Genomic DNA, 18,318 nt, shown 5'->3' on the forward strand with positions numbered 1-18,318 from the left:
GCCATCTGCAGGCTAATTGCTGGCATTGCATTGAATACGATCAATGAACACAATCGAAAAAGAACAAGTTGCACATAAATGTTACAATTAAAATAATATACTACACAACCCTACTCTTAATCAAATTTAGCAGATAAGGATGTATTACTTAATGACTGACATTTCAGAGATGTTGCCTACATGCACCAAATGCTTAGGAGTGACAACGCTCCCAAATCCTGAAATGAACTCCAGAAAAAAAGACAAGTCGTATACCTACTTCATAGTATGCATATTTAATGGTAAATTATGATGATATATAAACAACTGTCCAAGAAACATTTCTCAGTTTCAACCAACACTTCCAGTTTAAACATAAATAATCACCAAATGATTAACCAAGTGCTTTCGATAAAAGGTTCATATTACCAACATGCGCTTTTCCTGAATCATGATCATTGCTTAAAACCCTGTAATAAAATAACATGTTGTCGGCAAAGCTTTACGCTCCCAACGCCAGGCTGGGCAAATGTGCAGAATGCTGTAACTGTTAGAGACAGCATAAAGATTTCAACCAAAGCCAAGGCTGAGAAACAATCCTATTTCAAATGCAATCTTTGCCATTAAAAATGATGGAAAATTGTTGATAAAAAAGTAACTTGTACAAATGACCATTTTCAGTACAAAAGCTTGTAAAATGTAGTTGTGGTGCAAATCAATGCAGTGTCTCTTAAATTTGGTGGAAAAAAAATCATTTGCAATGGTGAGGACAGTACGTGCAGAATTGACTTGGGCCAGCTCACCAAAACAGCCATTTCATTTTTGTAGCAGCTACATTTCCAGTTTAGCATCTAAAATTAACTCAATAACATGGAGTAAAACAATGTTTTATGTAAAAACAAAGCACATAAATAACACTGAAAATATAGCATATGAGGAGGGGAAATAATTTAACCACCCCTCCGAAGAAAAAAAAGAAAAGGTAGTAGTAGAAAAATAAAAATAATAAGATCCATAACCACTGATTCCAACATCATCAGACAGAAACCACAATTTTCCTTATATGAATGATAATTAAAAAAAAAAAGAAGTTATATGCATTTAAAAACAAAGAGATAATCCAGGTACTATAATCAGAATAAAATTTAGCTGCGTTGAGGTATACGCTCCACATTCCTCTTGTCCAGCCAAATGTCCGAATCTGTCACAGTTCTACTGAAAGAACTTGAGGCCCGCAACAAGGAAGAACTTCTCCAGGAAGATCTCAGAGTCGAGGACGGCGATGTGAGCAGCCCGGCCGATAAGGGAGTTGGCTGTGTTGGGCAGGGCGTGAATGACATCATATCGCACTAGACTGCAGTCTTTGTTCTGAAGCACTGGCAGCAGCAGGTTTTCAATCATCTCAGCATACACAGGACCTGGTGTAAGCAAGACCAAAGAGGTTGGTTATAGTCATCTACTTTTAAAAAAGACAGGAGAATCATAGTGTAGAATCATACACTGCTCAAAACAAAACAAAACAAACCAAAACAAACAAACAAACAAACAAACAAACAAAAACAAAAAAAGTCACTTTTCAGATCACAATGGGAAAAAAATCATTCTGATATCTATACTGATATGGACCGGGTATTGTGAAAGGATGTCACATTACTCGATGTGACATCCTTTCATGACATCCGATCGTGGCTCAAGAGTTGGGAGTTCGCCTTGTAATCGGAAGGTTGCCGGTTTGAGCCTCGGCTTGGACAGTCTCAGTCGTTGTGTCCTTGGGCAAGTGTCTTGGGCAAGACACTTCACCCGTTGCCTACTGGTGGTGGTCAGAGGGCCCGGTGGCGCCAGTGTTCGGCAGCCTCGCCTCTGTCAGTGCGCCCCAGGGTGGCTGTGGCTACTATGTAGCTTGCCATCACCAGTGTGTGAATGTGTGTGTGAATGGGTGGATGTGTGGATATGTAAAGCGCTTTGGGGTCCTTAGGGACTAGTAAAGCGCTATATAAATACAGGCCATTTACCATTTAAATGAAAACTGGGTTGAGTTCATAGACCCCCTGGAATTTAAACTAAAACAAACAAACAAAACAATGCAACAGGCTAGTCTATTTGCCAGAATTTAGTTAGAGCAACTCAAAAATGGTACTCAAGTAGTTTGTATTTCCTGATTATGTTGTTATTCATGTCTGGCAATGTCGGGTCGTGCTCCTAATAAGACGACAGATGATGTCCTGAACTGGACCGGTGCATCCCTGAGCTCTTGGACAGTCTAAGGTGCAACCACGCAGCATCGGACATTCATCCCAGTGGCCTGCTTTAGGTATTTTGGAGGGCTCTGCCAGTGTTCATCCAGTTCCTCTTTGCACAAAGTAACAGATACAAGTCCTGCTGATGGATTAAAGACCTTATAAGACCTTGTCCAGCTCTCCAAGAGTAGCCGTTTCCTGGAATCTCCTCTATGCTCTTGAGACAGTGTTGGAAGAGACAGTAAACATTCCGGCAATGGCACATATTGATGTACCTTATAAGAGGATTTGGACTAACATCTGTATCCTCATGCTACCAGTAGTGACACTGACCCTAACTGCAAAAATGGTAGGGAAAAAAAAGAAAGGAAAAAAAAAAAAAATGAGGGGAAAAATGTCTCTCCTCATCTTTACAATTTAAAAACACTCCCTTTTAGGGGTTGTCTCATTGTTAGCCCTCTGGGGCACCTGTTAATTTGTTGTCAACACCAAAGCACCTGAAACTGATTAACAACCCCCCCCCCCGCCCGCTAGTTAACTGACCAGATCAATATCAATGCCACAAAAGTTTAAGTGACTTGATGCACTGATTAAAGAGTTTTTGAGCAGTGTATACATTAGCATTAGTTTGCCAACATCAATTAGAAATCATAATGTATTCTTTATTGCTTTATGTACAAAAAAGACAAGTAAAGAAATAAAAGGAAAAAAGGATGTAAAGAATTCTGAAAATGAGGAAGGGAGAAATCATTTGAGAAAAAAAAAGAAAAAAGGCAGAGCCAAAAATAGTTTAGTCACTGTCTAAACACACAACCGGAACTGAAGGTCACACATTCGGGGAAACTACACTACATGGTTGAACAATAAGTGTGCAGTGTAGTATATAAAGTGTATTGCTTGGTGTGTCTGAGCCTTTAAGACTCAGCTTTTCAGGCTTTCTTACTTTTCTTCTGCGTTTACCAGACATCTTGAACTTGCAAGTCATATCAATGCACATGGCAAGGATCTTGTTTCAACCCACCTGTTTGTTTGTCCTTTAATGCAGTTTTGCACATTTCTATTCGAGCAGAATGATAGGGTACATAGCGATCCTGCAGTGACCCCACTAGCACCACATTCTTGAAAAACTGCAAACCTAGAAAGGTGTATGAGTATAAGGTTTATAAATAAATCTGATCTTCCAAATATACAAGCTAAAACACATCTGGTTTAAAAAACAAAAAAACAAAAAAAAAGCTTACCAGATTTCTTGCTGAGCTTATAGAGGAAAGTTTGGCGAGGATCAGAGTGATCACGACATGTCAGCTGCAAAAGTGACCCAGACTTTTTCCACTTCTGCATGAACCAAAGGCCTAAAAACAAAGTTATATTAGTTATTTAACAGGATCCATCACTATGACAAAAGAGACAGAACACACACAAAAATAAATACATAGAAAACATCAGCTACCAATAAGCTGACTAAAATATGGAATCTCTGAAAATACAGTCAGCTCTTTTGACGTTCACCTGTATTCACCAGAGCAGAGCTGTTGTATAGTGTCCCCAGGTGAGGCCCAGAAAGGGAAAGAAAAGTGTGTAACTTGTTCAGGTAACATTTAAACCTGGGTCTGGTCAGCACTGAGCGGACTATGAGGTTTCCCAGCGAATGACCGACAAAGCTGCAAAGGATACATCGATTGAAACAACAACAACAACAAACAACATTAAAATGCAACACTTTCACTGACATACTTTGACAGCATTAGACATGCTTTTGGAAATCAGTTAATTGAATCACCAACTTAAATCTAAGTTCAATAAAATACAAGCAATTTCTTAATAATTATGTTATGATATTAGATGTGGATTAACAGAATGCATTACCTTATCTTTGACACTGTAAGGTTGTATATCTGAATGTACTGGACTATTTCATCCAGCAGTCGGTCCGTCATTGACTCAAAGTCAGCAAAGGTGTCATTCTGCAGATAAAAATAGTATTAAATAAACAAGCCAATGAAAATCTGGAAAAAAAACAAAAAACATTATGTAGGTTTATTTTCATATCTATACCTGATTCCTCTCCGACATTAGAAAGTCTATACGAGCACCAGGCAGTCCAAGCTCCAGGTAGGTCTTCACAAGTCTGAGGTCTGCACTGTTGCCTGCAGCAATAAAGGGAACAAAAAGCATCCATTAATTTTTTAATAAAAAAGCAAACTGATTTCAAAAGCAACTCTCAGAACTTTTTCTTACCGTCCAGGCCATGGACACAGACTATGAGATGGATGCCTTCTTCACAGCTTTCATCTTCCTCCATGCTGAAATAGGGCACAGTGGATGCCAGCTCAGGCACCTCGCTGTACAAGAAACCAGGAAGCTTTAGTTGCTTCATTTCTTCCTTGGCCTTAATAAACCTGTACAAAAAAAACCCCAAAAGCCACAGATGGATGAATATTCATCTGTAACATGTGAAATTTGACAAGTGTGTGCATGAAGACATTAAGTGATATTTTGAAAAGAAAAAAAAAAAAAAAGATGACTCACGCTTTCATCTGTGGTGTGGGTGCGCACTCATACCACTGCAAGCTCGAAGAAAGGGAAGTGGCTGAATAGGGAGGTCTTCCGAAGCTATAGCCAACACTGCTGGCGGTTATGTTTGAGCAGATCGGAGCTTTTGATAAATCTTTTGTTTCATGGAGGTAGCCAATGCCAAGTTGTTCAAATGAAAGATTTGTCTCTTGAGCAGCTGCATCCCCAACCTGCTCGTCATCAGCAACACCATTCACAAAAGCGTAGCCGTCACCTTCCTCATAGTAACCATTCTCTATCATCTCATGCTCCGTCTCATCCTCATCCTCCTCAACCTGTGGCCCTGTCTGAATTCCCAGTGTGATAGCAGATGTTTCTATAGGGCTGATCTCAGACACATCTGTGCTAGAGCATGAGCCAAAGTAGTTCTCAACCATTCCACGTTTTACCAGGTCAGTGCTACTGGTGGTGGCAGAGTTACTGGAGGGGCAGGCTGTATGAGGTTCACTACGGGACTCCTTATATCCAGAGCTGGCTGCTTCTTGTAGTCCCAAGTCAGAAATACATATTAATTTGGGGTCTGTTTCCAAATCCAAAGAAGGCTTTCCAAGGTGGGAATCCCCTGCAACAGTGTCAGGTTTGCAGGCAGCATCAGGCCGTCCGCTCATATCTCCAGAAAAGACTAAACTCTGCTCCTGCACCAAGATGCTCGACTTCCTGCCACGGACTTCAGCTCCACTGGAGGCCCTAGAGGAGCCTTCACCTTCATCATCTGAAGGCAAGGAGTTGATGGAAGTGAGAGATGACTGGACTCCACTGACGGCACTGATACTTTCTGGGTACAGAATTTCTCCAGCCCCTCCAGGCTTCTGCACTGTGCTATGCTGAACAGGTCGTGGTGCAGAACTCTGGAGGGCCCTCTCAGGCTGTGGGGCCGCAGCGACACCTGATTCCCCAACACATACGCCACCACAGGTGTTTTGTCCTAGAACAAGCTGAGTGGCAAAGGAGCTGGGCTCACTTTCAATGCCTGAGTCTGAGAGGCGAGATGAAGCACTGGGGGCTCCTCCGTCTGTTAGTCGGATACAATCACTCTTTACCTGTACTGAGACTACACAGGACTGGCTGCGCTGCGTTGTCTCATTACTTGGCCTTTCAAATACAGATTCCACAAAAGACTGTTGCGAGTCACAGAGGTCTGTCTGGGTAATCTCAGGAATATTACTGTTGACTCTTCCTTCAGCCTGACATGGTAGAACCATTACTTTATCACGTTGGTATGGGTCCTTGTTACTTCCTTCCACCTCATTTTGTTTTAGTCCAGCAGACCATTGTGGCACCTTTTGGCCACTGTGGTCTTGTTTGTCTTTTGGAATCGGTTGGTTACATGTAGCAACAGCCCCAGTACCCGCCTGGGGATTACTCTGAGTGTCCAAGGTTGTAGGATTTGTAAAAATACCTTTCTGACAAGCAGCATTAGTTACATTATTGTCCACAACAGAATCATCAGCATGGTTTCCAGAATGTACTGATGTGACAAAAGAGTCAAAAACAGAACTGGCATTAGTCCTTAAATGACTAGTTGTGTCCCCCAGTAAAGTACCTTGTTCCTCATCTTGGTTAAGTGCAACTTCCCCTTCTTTGTACTTTGAGCTGCTGGCACCATAGGGAGCTTTGAGGTTCTTATAGCCCACCAAAACCACAGAGTCTTTAGAGCCTTGTCTAATCAGCTTCTTAGAGTTTTCAGTCTTTGAATTTTTCTTCAGTTTGACTGACTTGCCTTTGGACTTAGGTGGTGGATCACAGTTGTCAGGCCAGGGGTTATCCACAGGGACACATCGTGACTCAGGTATTGGGCTGGCTACTGCACTGAGGTCCTTTGCATTAGGCTTGTCCGTTTTAGCAGAAACTGAGCCAGTCCTTGTATTGTGCATGCCCAGCCAGGGTCCATCCCGATCTTCAAGATTCAACCAAGTTAAACCAAAAAAAAAAAAAAAAAAGCCCAAAAAGGACACAAAACCAAAATATAAATACATTTAAAATTCAGAAACATACCTAATTAAACAAAATAATGACTAAACAACAAAACAATTTTACTGACCTTCGGTGATAGAGTCCAGGTATCTATCCTCAAAGATGATTGGTAGGGAGCTAACATCACCATCCAGGTCAGCACATTCCACTGGAAGTGGCGGCAAAGACAAGAAGTAGCTGGAGCTTTTGACCGCATTAGTCATCTGTTGGTGACTGTGAGCACTGAAGGAAGGAGCAGAAAGAAAAAGAAAAAAGCAGACAACAACTCAGATAGAGAAAAATTATAGTATGTCAGGCAAGTAAGTACTGGTCCAGGCCTGATAAAAGGAATGCTACATTTCACAATCAAGGCACGCGTGCCAACTTGACTTACTGTAACTCCTGATATGCCAGTGCGGATTGTCTTGGATGTTCAAGACAAAAGAAAGCCTCAGCAAACCGCCTTACCTGTAATAACAGTATAAAATAAGGATTCAGTCTATACTGTGGAGGTAAGAGAATAGTTCTGGATTAAAACAGTAAAGATCATCATCACTAGCAGATATCTAGCAAAATGTTTAGTAGGTTTAAAAAGTTGGACTCACTCTTAGTGTATGATGCTCCATAGCTAGTATGGCAGCAACATGCTCCTGCAGGGACACAACCTCTAGGAACTGTCCCCAGAGAGCCATGAGCAGAGAGCAGAGCTGAGCCAGGTTCATATTAACTAGTTCTGCCAGCTCATCAGGTGACTCTGCTTTTTGCTAGAAGTACAAACATACAAGTCAACCAACAGGGGGCTCAAGTTAGCAAGAAACTAAAAGCAAGTTTCAAAATGTACAATCACAATATACTCTAAAGCTCTACAAAACATGCTCTAATACTTTTAATGCAGAGAGGGCACAACTATCTGGACCTGACTTAAGGGAGCAAACTGCAAAAGACTGGTTATCTGATCTACATAAATATGAAATACTTTCAGTTTCAAACGCTATTCAATCAACTCAGAAGCAACACAATGCCTGCTCACAAATGCCACAGATGCAATGGTATATCAATAATTTGTTGACTCACCTTGAGCCGTTTGGTATAATAAAAGATTCCCCTCCTAAGGCAAATTAAGCTTTCTATGCAAAAAAAAAAAAAACCACAGCAGAAATGAACAGGCCTTACCTTGACTTGTTCACATAACTCAGTCAGACGGGCCTCTAAGTCAAGTTGTTCTGAGGAAGCAAATTCAACAAATTATTTAATCATACAGAAATTTTCTGACCTTGTAATCCATCCAAATTAAGAAAGTTGTATCACTTGTTTAAGAAAGTAGTTTTAAATGTGTTATGAAACTCTTCGTCCAAAGCCTGGTTATTAAGGTGGAAAGAAAGGATGAGTATACAGAAATGAAAAAGATGACAGCAGCTTATTTTGCTTCTAAAGAGTGGGTTGTAGAGAGGCCATGGCGTTTTCAACAAGGAGGAAACTGAAGTGAAAAGAAAAAGCGGGAAAAAAGCAAGCGGAGTTGAGGTACAGTACTTTGGGACATACCTATGTAGACGTGCCTTTGACTTCGGGGATAGGGTCTTCTGAGTACTCGCTCATAAAGGACTTGCATGCTGGGCTTGGCTAGTAAGATTGCACATATAGTCATGTTTAACCTTTTTCATGATTTTTTCCCCTAGGATGGGTTACTATCTGCCAGTTGTGTGGATTGGGTTTCCCAAGCCATAGTTACAACAGTGAGTTGTGTCTGGCTTTAATCTACTGGTTAACAGACGTCTCTACTGGAAGCAAGTGTTGTAAGTATAATGAACTAAGATCAACTGATTAGATCTCTAAAACAACTCAGTAAGCTGCTTGTGCAGTCTGTTTAAAGGGTTTAATGTGATAATGTGTAGGGATCAGGTGAAATGATATGGCCTCACAATAAACTTGTACACAGCAAACACAAAAGAAAAACAAAACAATGACAATCCACTGATTGCAAAAAAATGATTAAGAAGCTATAAGTATTACATTTAATTGTGCGTAACTCCGAGAAAATAGTTTTTTGTCCTCAGAGGCTACGAGTTTGAAAAAGTGTGCAAAAATAAATATAAATTCTTATTTAATTAAGTCTTGTATTTAGGGATAATGCATTGCTTTACAGCTTGGAGTAACAACTGTTGATGCTGATATTAAGGCACAATGCTGCATACCTAATTCCATACGATGAGAGGAGGGCAGGTCCTTCGTAATGGAGGTGAAGTAGCCAAAGAGGCCCTGGTAGGCTATTAGGAGATTGGAGCAAAGGTTATGGTGCAGACTGAAGGCATGCTGCAGACACGGGTCAGATACCAGGAATGTCCTGCCCTGAGGAACAAAAACGGGAAAGAAAAGGCTATAAAAATAACTCTGTGAACATTATTATTACCTTAACATTGTAGATAATTCACTCATTAGCCACTGCCAAAACAGAAACTCTTGGAAATGTATATTTTTTCCCCTATTTCAAGTTAGAGGCACCTGTTTTTTAGGGTTTTTTGGTAGAGCATTTGACTGATGTATAACATCCCCACAGAATTATTCTAGAAAGAAAATTATTTAAAAATGCCTCATTACTCTGGTGTTACAGTACCTCCACAGAGCACTATGAATCATAACAGATTATTCTGAGTTACTTCCAGGCATTTGCTTTCCTTATAATAGTTATTTTATAGTGGCTGCTGTACACGTTGTTGTGAAATGTGTCGATGGGTTGTTATCCCCATGCCGCATGTTAGTGCAGTGATGAAGGGAACTGCAAGTGTACTGCCTGGATGACTCTAGTATAGTTACACTAATGAATCTTAGAAAAAGCTCTAACAGCCCACCTCTCTTATAACCGATAAATGATTCCTGGGCATATGTGAAAGTAATCTGATACTTTTCTTGTGCCCCATTTATCAACGGTTTGACACATCTTCAACTTTTTAAAAAATTTATGCAACACATCGGTCTTCTTGATGTGTAGAGCTGTGAAATTCACCACTGTGTCAACATAATCAAAGTCTACATTTTCTTCCTTATAAGAGTATAACTAGGGTTCCACAACATATTGCACACTGAGTACTAGATTGCAGTCATTTTTTACTTAACTTAATGCAGTCTTTGTACTATTTGTGGAACAACAATACGAAAAAAGGCATCTTTTAAATCAACTCTGAGGTTTTCAATATTTACAAATAAAGCAAATATTTCCAGATACATTTGGTTTGCTATAAGAGACCACTTACATCTGACGATACTTGCTTGACATAAGTGCTGCCAAACACGACATTCTCCAGAGGTGGGATGACTGAGTCTTTGCTCTGTGCTGGAGCATTGCGGTTAAGCCATGTGGATTTGACGGGTCGAGGTAAACTAGGAAAAGAGACGCTGAAGTCAAACTCATGCAATCACCACAAGATTTTAGTAAGCTTTTGACTACTTTATATTTAATTCTAACCCAAAGTCATAAGTTATCTTAACTGCTTCAAACAGACAATCTTGTGGCATGTTTAAAAACAATTTTAAAAGGCATTATGTTGAAGTTTGCTGCATACAACAAAGCCAAATGACATCATAAAACCATGTAAGAGCTTCAAGAGCTGCGCTTGAATATTCAGTGAAGTAAATCACCCCTTGTCTGACCTGATAAGGGGCTGATGTAGTGCCACAAGGGAGGCATGGATGGCTACCGAGATGACAGACAGGTGGAAGTAGTCAAACATGACATTGATGTGTTGGTGGATGCCTCGCTGAAGGCTAAAGTGCAAACGAAGTGTGCGACCACTGATATTCTGTAGAGAGGTTGGATCATCTGGCCTGCAGAAATTATATAATGAAGAACCTTAGAAGTGCCTTATTTGCATAAGAGATTTAAATGTCAAAATTATAAAACACTGTATAATGCACATGAAATATTTCAACACCTACGTGTAATCACCATCTGTGAAATATAAATCCAAGAAGAGCTGGAAATCCATATCATTGAGGGACTCTTCGACCTGAAGAGAATGAAAAACAGTAATTGGTGGTTAAATAGTGAACTTCAAAGCCTGCGTGCAAAAAGCAACGTATGTGCTGGGCTGATTTGAAGCTACCAAGATGTTTTTTGTAATTTGATGGTATCAGCTCTAATAAGCCTAATACATTTTGAAACCGTTTGTTTGTTTGACCTATGCCCCAAGAGCACACCAGGTGTCAAAACAGTTTCTGCTGTTCTAACAGAATGCACTAAACTCCACATATCTGTTTATTCACTGGAAAAGCAAAGTGGCACAAATAACTTAGAAGCAATTTCAGAGAAGACATTCATTCTGACAGCAGCACTGCTTTGGGTCAGTAAGAAAGAAAAATCACTTTGTCTCCATTTCTGTGATATTCTGCAGACGCATCATGCTCATACTGTGCTGCTTTTGGCTGAAGGCAGCATCTGGACTTCCAAATTGTGCTCCTGTGTCTCAAGGAGGAATTACCCAGCCTTTCTACCAAAAACATGTTCCACATGAACTCTTTAGATTTTACTTTACAGTTAGGACAATGAGTCTATGATTCCTAATTTGACAAAAATGTTTTTGCCTGTTAAGACCATTTCTTTAATATAACTGCATATTAAATTAACAAGACAAAATTGACAAAATTTGTTAGAAATGTTTTATTACAAGTTGTCTTTGCATGTTTGTTGCACATTTATTTTGATTTTCTTCTCTGCAGGGAGGGGAAAAAAAAGAAAAAATCTTACTCAACATCCACATTTCAGCTCAAACTGTTTTTTTTCCTTTCCTGAAACACAGAATAGGGAAGCGCAACTCCAGATGGTAGATGTTTGTATGGAGGACTCGCTCTCAGTTTCATAAACCACAGACACAACAGTATCCAATACAGAAAAACAAGAAACCTTTAACGGTGATTATATTTAGCTGTGCAACAATTGGTTCTGCTTCATGTGACGTATTGGCAAATACACTGTAATAAATACATGCCTTGTTTAAGTAAAAACAACATATTTATTTTCTAAACTTACCCTCTTTTCATCAAGCAGCATCATCACTTTGAAGAGCAGGACATCATTGACAACAACCTCTTCATTTTTATACAGGATCTGGAACGTTTTGCTGCAGATGACGTCATCTTGGACTGATGCAGGAAACGCCAGCTCAGAGCCTAGACAAAACTACAATGATTAATTGTGGGTCCATGAAAAATTATCATTAAAAAAAATTATAACCTATCCTGCCCTAACACTATTATTTCTAAAGATAATAGTGTTTCTACTATCTTTAGAAACACTATTGCATGTAATGGTATTTCTAGAAACTACATTGGGAATTTTGTGACAAGATATATCTTATGTCTGTAGCTGCAGTAGCAGATTTGGTCCTAACAACAATTTTACAAAATAAAGATATAACTGAAATCAAAACACCCATCCCCTACAGAGGATACTATATGTCTGACACAAATGTTTTGTATTAAACAACAGTTACATTTCCTAAGGCAGATAAACAAAACCTTAGATAAACACAGAGAATAAAAATGGTATAACATACACCAAGTCTACCTGACTTTTTAGCAAAAGTTAATCAACATCACCTATACAGTTACAGGTATAAATCGAGCCCTCTGATAAGAAAATTAGCCATGTACTACTTAATGCATACTGCAGGCTACCAAAGCCTTATTTAATGGCTTTAATTAGGAAAAATCTGAGAATAGTCACTGCTTCAGGTTTACCAATATTATTGCAACCTTTGAATACATGTTTTGGTTACTATGTCATATTAGGCAAATGTATTAATAAAATATTGCCTTTTTATGGCAGAGACATTATAGACCACACTTTGCTTCCCAATCAATCACACTGTGTCTTTAGTATTCTGCATGATGTTATCATTCATCATTTACATACCACATTTTAAAGAACTTACCTCCTGGGTGAAGCAGACTGGCCTCAACCTTGTGTGGGACGCGGGGTGGCACCTTAAGACTGGCACGCAGCTGGTAGAACCTGTAAATCCATATAAATCTTTTACGTCTTTCCCCGATAAAGATGACATTTGACAACCTCCCCTGCACCCGACAAGTTTTTATACCCTAGCTGCACAGGCAGAGACCACCTTCATTAACTTCTAAAGAACATCCAGACATGTTCTTCTATAAGCAGGCCGGAAATATGATAACGACTGCTCAGTTCAGCAAAAAGATTCAAGTTTTTAAACCTTAAAAGCCTACTAGCAGTAAAGACTTAAAATGAAGACATCCATGAAAGACAGCTCTATGTGCTTGGTCCTGAACATTATTAGACACGCTGTAAAAGGGGAACAAACCGCACAGGTTAGCTACAAGTGCTTCTACTTGTAAAAGGACACTTCACCTCTAATAAATGAATAATGAGCACTTTCTTTTGCAGTCACTCATGTAGTAAACCTAAGCTCTTAAAGCACTGATGAGTCAGGAGCTTTGGGCAGGAGTTTTATCTCAGCACAGGGAAAATATCATTACAGTGCTGTTATAAAAAATAATTTCCAGATGTTAAAGATCAAAACTGCAGCTTAAACAACACAAGTCACTATTAAACGTTGCACAGTGCTGGACGTCTACAAAAAGAAAAGAATGTCTGCATGGGGTGTATTATTCCAAACTAACAGGATGACGGAAACTTTGGACACCATCCTGCCCAGAACCACAAGGAATCGTATTAGGGACCAGGAAGTAACAGCTCAAATCAAAGGGGAAAGTTGGACTGTTGCTTCCAAATGAAGATATTAAAAGCCAGTAAGTGGTTTATTTAGAGCAGTATGTGCTATGCTGCTAAGTGAGCTCAGCCCATAAAAATGATAAATGTATCTTTTAAATCTGACGTGATGACCTCAAGCTCTGTCTTTACATTACTACTTAGATCCAGTCTGGCACATACATAGTATGCTGTAGTTAAAACAATGTATTTAACCAAAAATATACAATCACCAATTTCTAGAGACACCAAATATTGGTATTTTATTAAATACATTAAAATACTTTGGGGATATTATGAATAAGAGGGCTCATCTAATGCACCACCAACCTGACATAACTTTAAACTGAAAAGAAAAAAAAAAATCCTCCAACACTGGACACAAAGCTTGACAAAGCTACGTCCTAATTCAGAGCAAGCTAGTGGCTCAGTCACATGAGTAAAAATAGGACAGCAACCTCCTTGAATGCCCCCCCAAAAAGTGGCTGCCTGGTTATAGATTTTTTTTCCCTCCACATTTTGTGCCAGATTAATAAGTAACATATGTTACTGAAATACTCATAGTATAATCACTTATACTGTGACTTTGCATAACTGTAAAATGTTAAAAATTGTAATAATATCATATTGTGGGGTGATTCCCACCTCTAATTAATTTGGTTTCTAAAATTATTACTAAATACAGCCAAGTAGCCAACCTGTGCCAGATCAAATGTTATTCTGCTGTACCACAGTCAGCCATCTTTTACAAAATTAAAGCACATTTGCAAAAACAACATTATCTGTTTTTGTTTATTCAAGTTCTGTTTGATTTTTATTCACAGCATGCTATATTTAGGCATCCTAAAGCATCAATGCTCATGCTTCAATTAACGGTAGATGATTTAACCATTTTACCATGCCAGCGGCAATATGATAATCAAGATGCAAATTCAAATTTAATGAGTTAGAAAAGAAGAACTCCTCCCCATCTGTATTCATATGGTATACTTCACTGCATGACTTCAAAAGTTAATAAACTTCTTTACTGAGTACTTTTTACAAACTGTAAAAATTATAGTTTAAATACATTTACAGTATGATCTTTATCTGCATTATCACTGTGGTGCAGTAACAACAATTATCAAAACAAAGAGGTAGATTTACATATCTGAGTAAGTATAGCCAAGTACTGATTTGCATATTCTGTACTGTCTGTACAAGAGCATTTGTGAGTGCCCTGAAGGTCTGAACAACATTGCCAAGTGTCCTACATTGGCTGGGACACTCAGAGAACACTTCCTGATCCTCTCTAATGCAAACTGCAAGACAAAGCTTGTTCGGGTTTCTTCAAAAACATTCCAGCACAGTTGAACAATATTTAGCATAACACACTGTAAAAGTATATAAATATATTCTGGGGAAATGCATGTCATGGATAAACTCCCTCTTAGACTCATGCCAGGAAGAAAACATGGAATTACTTTTCCAAACACTCAGACAAAACTCACCCTCTCTGGAACAGGTCCACATTGTAAAACTTGTGGAGCTCCACAGAGAACTCCACTGTGGCCTGGACTTCAGTCATCTTGGTCTCTACAGGCAGAGGTGCCTTACATCATCTGGGATACACCTGTAGGCCTGCAGGCAAAAGTAATCAAATTAGTCATTTTAGTTCCAGCAATCAGGTTATTGCAAAACCTTTACACTTGAAAGTGCAGTATTTCCACAGAGTTAAACTGAATGAGAACTTCTAAAAAGCTGTAAAACGACTCACCTAGGTTTACAAAAAGAAACCCAAGGTCAAATCAGTTAAAAGAAAACATCACCAGCAGTCACAAGAGTGAGTTTAAGAATATATAACAGTTGGGTTCATTTTTAGAGAAGTTATTAGGGATAAGGTCTAAATTTGGCACACGAGACATGCTGTCCTCTGGGCCTAATTAGTTAACAGCCCATAACAATTATAGCATTGATATGACGGGATAAGAGAAAATACTATTAATAACATTGCACAAAATAGCCCTGAAATACAATATTACCAAATGGTAGTGTTAGAAATACACACAGACCTACTTTAGACCTTATTTAAGACAAGGGTGTATAGTATTTCTGGCTGTAGCTGAGACAAAATAAAGCTGGCAAAAACAATCATACAGACGCTTGCTAAATTAGTCATATATTAAATTAATAAATCATCCACTGGGAGATATAATAGCTGTTCATGCCAGTGAAAAGAAATGAGCTACCATGAACTTGATCGGGTTAACACAGATGCCTGACAAGATCCAAGGTTAATATCTCTTTCTGAATACTGTTGCTTTAAAAAAACAAAACAAAAAACCCCTGCAAATTAAGTGGGCACAACGCAGAGGACATACAAGGACACCGTCGGGTAAATTTGCCTTTGTGGTCATGTTTGCTTTAGGTATCAATTCCCTTTGCAAGCCTAGCATAAACACTTTATGGTCGCACTGAGTTTGCAAGTCGACTGATTAACTAGTTTGTATGAATCGAGCAGCCAGCTGCAATTCATACCAAACTAAATTAGATCAAATCAGTGACTGCAGCTTTTGTTAAGCTTTTGGTAACTAAGCTGCAAGACCTATAATAATGTGATGGAAAACTTGACATCGTTACCCTGTCAAACAGTTCCCCGCTGTGTAAATGTTTCAGTACAAACACTTAGATAGCATTATGGATTTATGATGCATTGAAAGTTGGGTATTGGGACTGTAGCAGCAACTGGTCTATCAGGTTTAGTCTTTAGACAAAAGCCCATATCCGACAAGGTCTGTAAGCAAAAGTTATCTACGTGGAGAATACAAAAGATTAAGTAAGGCGTTGACCGAAATCCTGAAGCGTTGCTGTCAATACACCAAACAACCTGCCAGTGCGAGCTGTATCCACTGAAACGTTTGTTCAAACGTAACAATAACACAAAACTGTTACTTTTAGAACAAAAAACACACCACCAAAACAAAATTACACATTTCCCCGACCAATAACCCGGCGATTGGTGATAAGACGATGTCTCCGGCACTTAAGAAAATTTAAGACACCTCAGGAAAAGTAAAATCTAAACATCTAGTTCTGTTAAAATATACATGACAAGGCCTTAAGACATCGGTCGGCTCGATGGTTTCTTCTAGTAAAGAGCCAACAGCTAAAACCCCAAACCAATACAGACAAGGAAATAAACAGCTGTTTAAGTTGTAACTTAGCTTTAAGATTTAGATGCTATAACTAGAAGGAGTAAGGCAGCAAAGGTCTCTAGCTGAAGGGTAGAATCCTTGCAAGGATTTCATTTCGGTTACAGGTGGGAAGCTAACAAAACATATTTTTTCCTCCAAAAGGATCAGAAAATGTTTGCAAAGATTCGGCAAAGACAATACACTTTAACAGACCACCCCCCGAAAAACAGTCTGCCTTGACAGTGCCTTAGCTAACGGTAACACTTAGCAGCGTTAGCCACCCACTGAACAGTTGTCACCGGGTAACATTAGCTGCGCAGTCAAGCTAACGCTACTCACCATAGCGCTGGGAAGCTAACATTAGCCGGCTAACCAACGTTAGCTCAAATTTCAGTCCTCTCGCCGTCCTCTCACAGTGAAGTGCGCAGAGAAAACAATGCCCCGCTGACTGCTTCTCTTCCCGGCCCGGTCAGCTTGATAGAAAAATTGGCGTTAAAATGCTACACAGCGTCACTCGCCCATGTAGTTATGTCTGTGAGCAGTGTTTGCTAAGCAGTGAGCTAACTGTGCTCAATCTGAAGAGCTGACAGCAGACGCTGCTCCAGCTGTACGCCTCTGAACATTCAACTGCGCGTAGCTGCACATACCAGAGACGCAGCTGACACTATGCAAAACTACTACCGTTAAATGGAACACCGAAAAGTTCAACAAGCACACAATAATAATAATAATTAAAATAATAATAAAAAAAACATTTTTTTTGCAAAGACGTATGTTTATTTATGTTAAAGAACTTTTGCATAACACTGTGACTTATTTTTAAGTCATAATCAAGCCTGTTCATTGTTCTTGTGACCACATCCATTTCACTTACTAAGTTTAGTTTGGTTCCATTTAATTAATTTTATTTTTGATAGCCAATGTCACAAATAGAGGTGCAGACATAAACGCATTTAAGGAAATGTGGTCAGTTACATGTACAAAAAGACATTTCAACAAGCCATCCGAAATACATACATACATAAACACCCCCACACACAGACTGACATATAATACAGAGGTAAAGGAAATAATTCATATATAAAATCCCTTGAAACACCAAATGCCAGTGTGATTAAAAAGATATGCATATAGTCTGTGTCTGCCAGAATACCAAACATGGCTGGACTCTGTAGGTACAGGTCCAGCCATGTTTGGTGAATATTATGTGGAAGCACTAGTTTGATGTCAAAGAAGATTTTTTGTTCTTTAGATTCAATAAAAAGTCCAGATAAGGTTGAATCTAAAGGTCTCTGACATGATTTATGTATGTATTTGTTTAATTTATTTATCTCTGCTGCTTTGGTTTCTTCTTCTCAGAAAGCATGGACTCTGAGAAGAAGAAACTGAGAAGAAGAAACTCGGACTCTTACCTTCCAAAAAGATCACATCACTGCTGTGGTCTGATCACCAAGCCCAGATCTAATTTAACTCATCAGTGTAGAGTTCACTTAATATATATCAGTTAAAGAAGTTTTTTTTTAAATGACACGACAGAAGGAGGAAATGTGGGGGAGAAACACAAATTCACAATCAACAGTTTCATTTCTTATTCATAATCACTGGCAATCTTGAAAAAAAAGGTCCAGTTTCTTAGAAATCCACGCAAGACATTTCTTAGGCTCTGGGTGTT

General features: G+C 39.1%; 1 protein-coding gene across 2 annotated transcripts; it reads right to left on the reverse strand.

The window, feature by feature from the left end:
• Positions 1–252: 252 nt before the first annotated feature.
• On the reverse strand, positions 253–17,280 carry fam135a (family with sequence similarity 135 member A). Of its 2 annotated transcripts, none has more exons than XM_031742895.2 (21): positions 16,986–17,280; positions 14,964–15,093; positions 12,668–12,747; positions 11,764–11,903; positions 10,674–10,744; positions 10,389–10,562; positions 9,992–10,118; positions 8,936–9,089; positions 8,286–8,363; positions 7,917–7,966; positions 7,349–7,507; positions 7,138–7,211; positions 6,832–6,986; positions 4,746–6,687; positions 4,455–4,615; positions 4,272–4,363; positions 4,083–4,180; positions 3,726–3,877; positions 3,458–3,568; positions 3,238–3,351; positions 253–1,397 (listed from the first exon to the last, which is right to left on the reverse strand). In XM_031742895.2, exons 2-21 carry the CDS (start codon positions 15,038–15,040, stop codon positions 1,192–1,194), a joined length of 4,215 nt encoding a protein of 1,404 aa, XP_031598755.1. In that variant the 5' UTR covers positions 15,041–15,093; positions 16,986–17,280; the 3' UTR covers positions 253–1,191. The 2 variants fall into 2 exon arrangements, with proteins under 2 accessions (XP_031598755.1, XP_039477639.1); XM_039621705.1 differs by lacking the exon at positions 16,986–17,280 and adding an exon at positions 15,230–16,874.
• Between the last annotated feature and the right edge of the window lie 1,038 nt (positions 17,281–18,318).

This window comes from Oreochromis aureus, linkage group 13 (genome assembly GCF_013358895.1).
Source record: "Oreochromis aureus strain Israel breed Guangdong linkage group 13, ZZ_aureus, whole genome shotgun sequence".
NCBI classification, from domain to species: domain Eukaryota; kingdom Metazoa; phylum Chordata; class Actinopteri; order Cichliformes; family Cichlidae; genus Oreochromis; species Oreochromis aureus.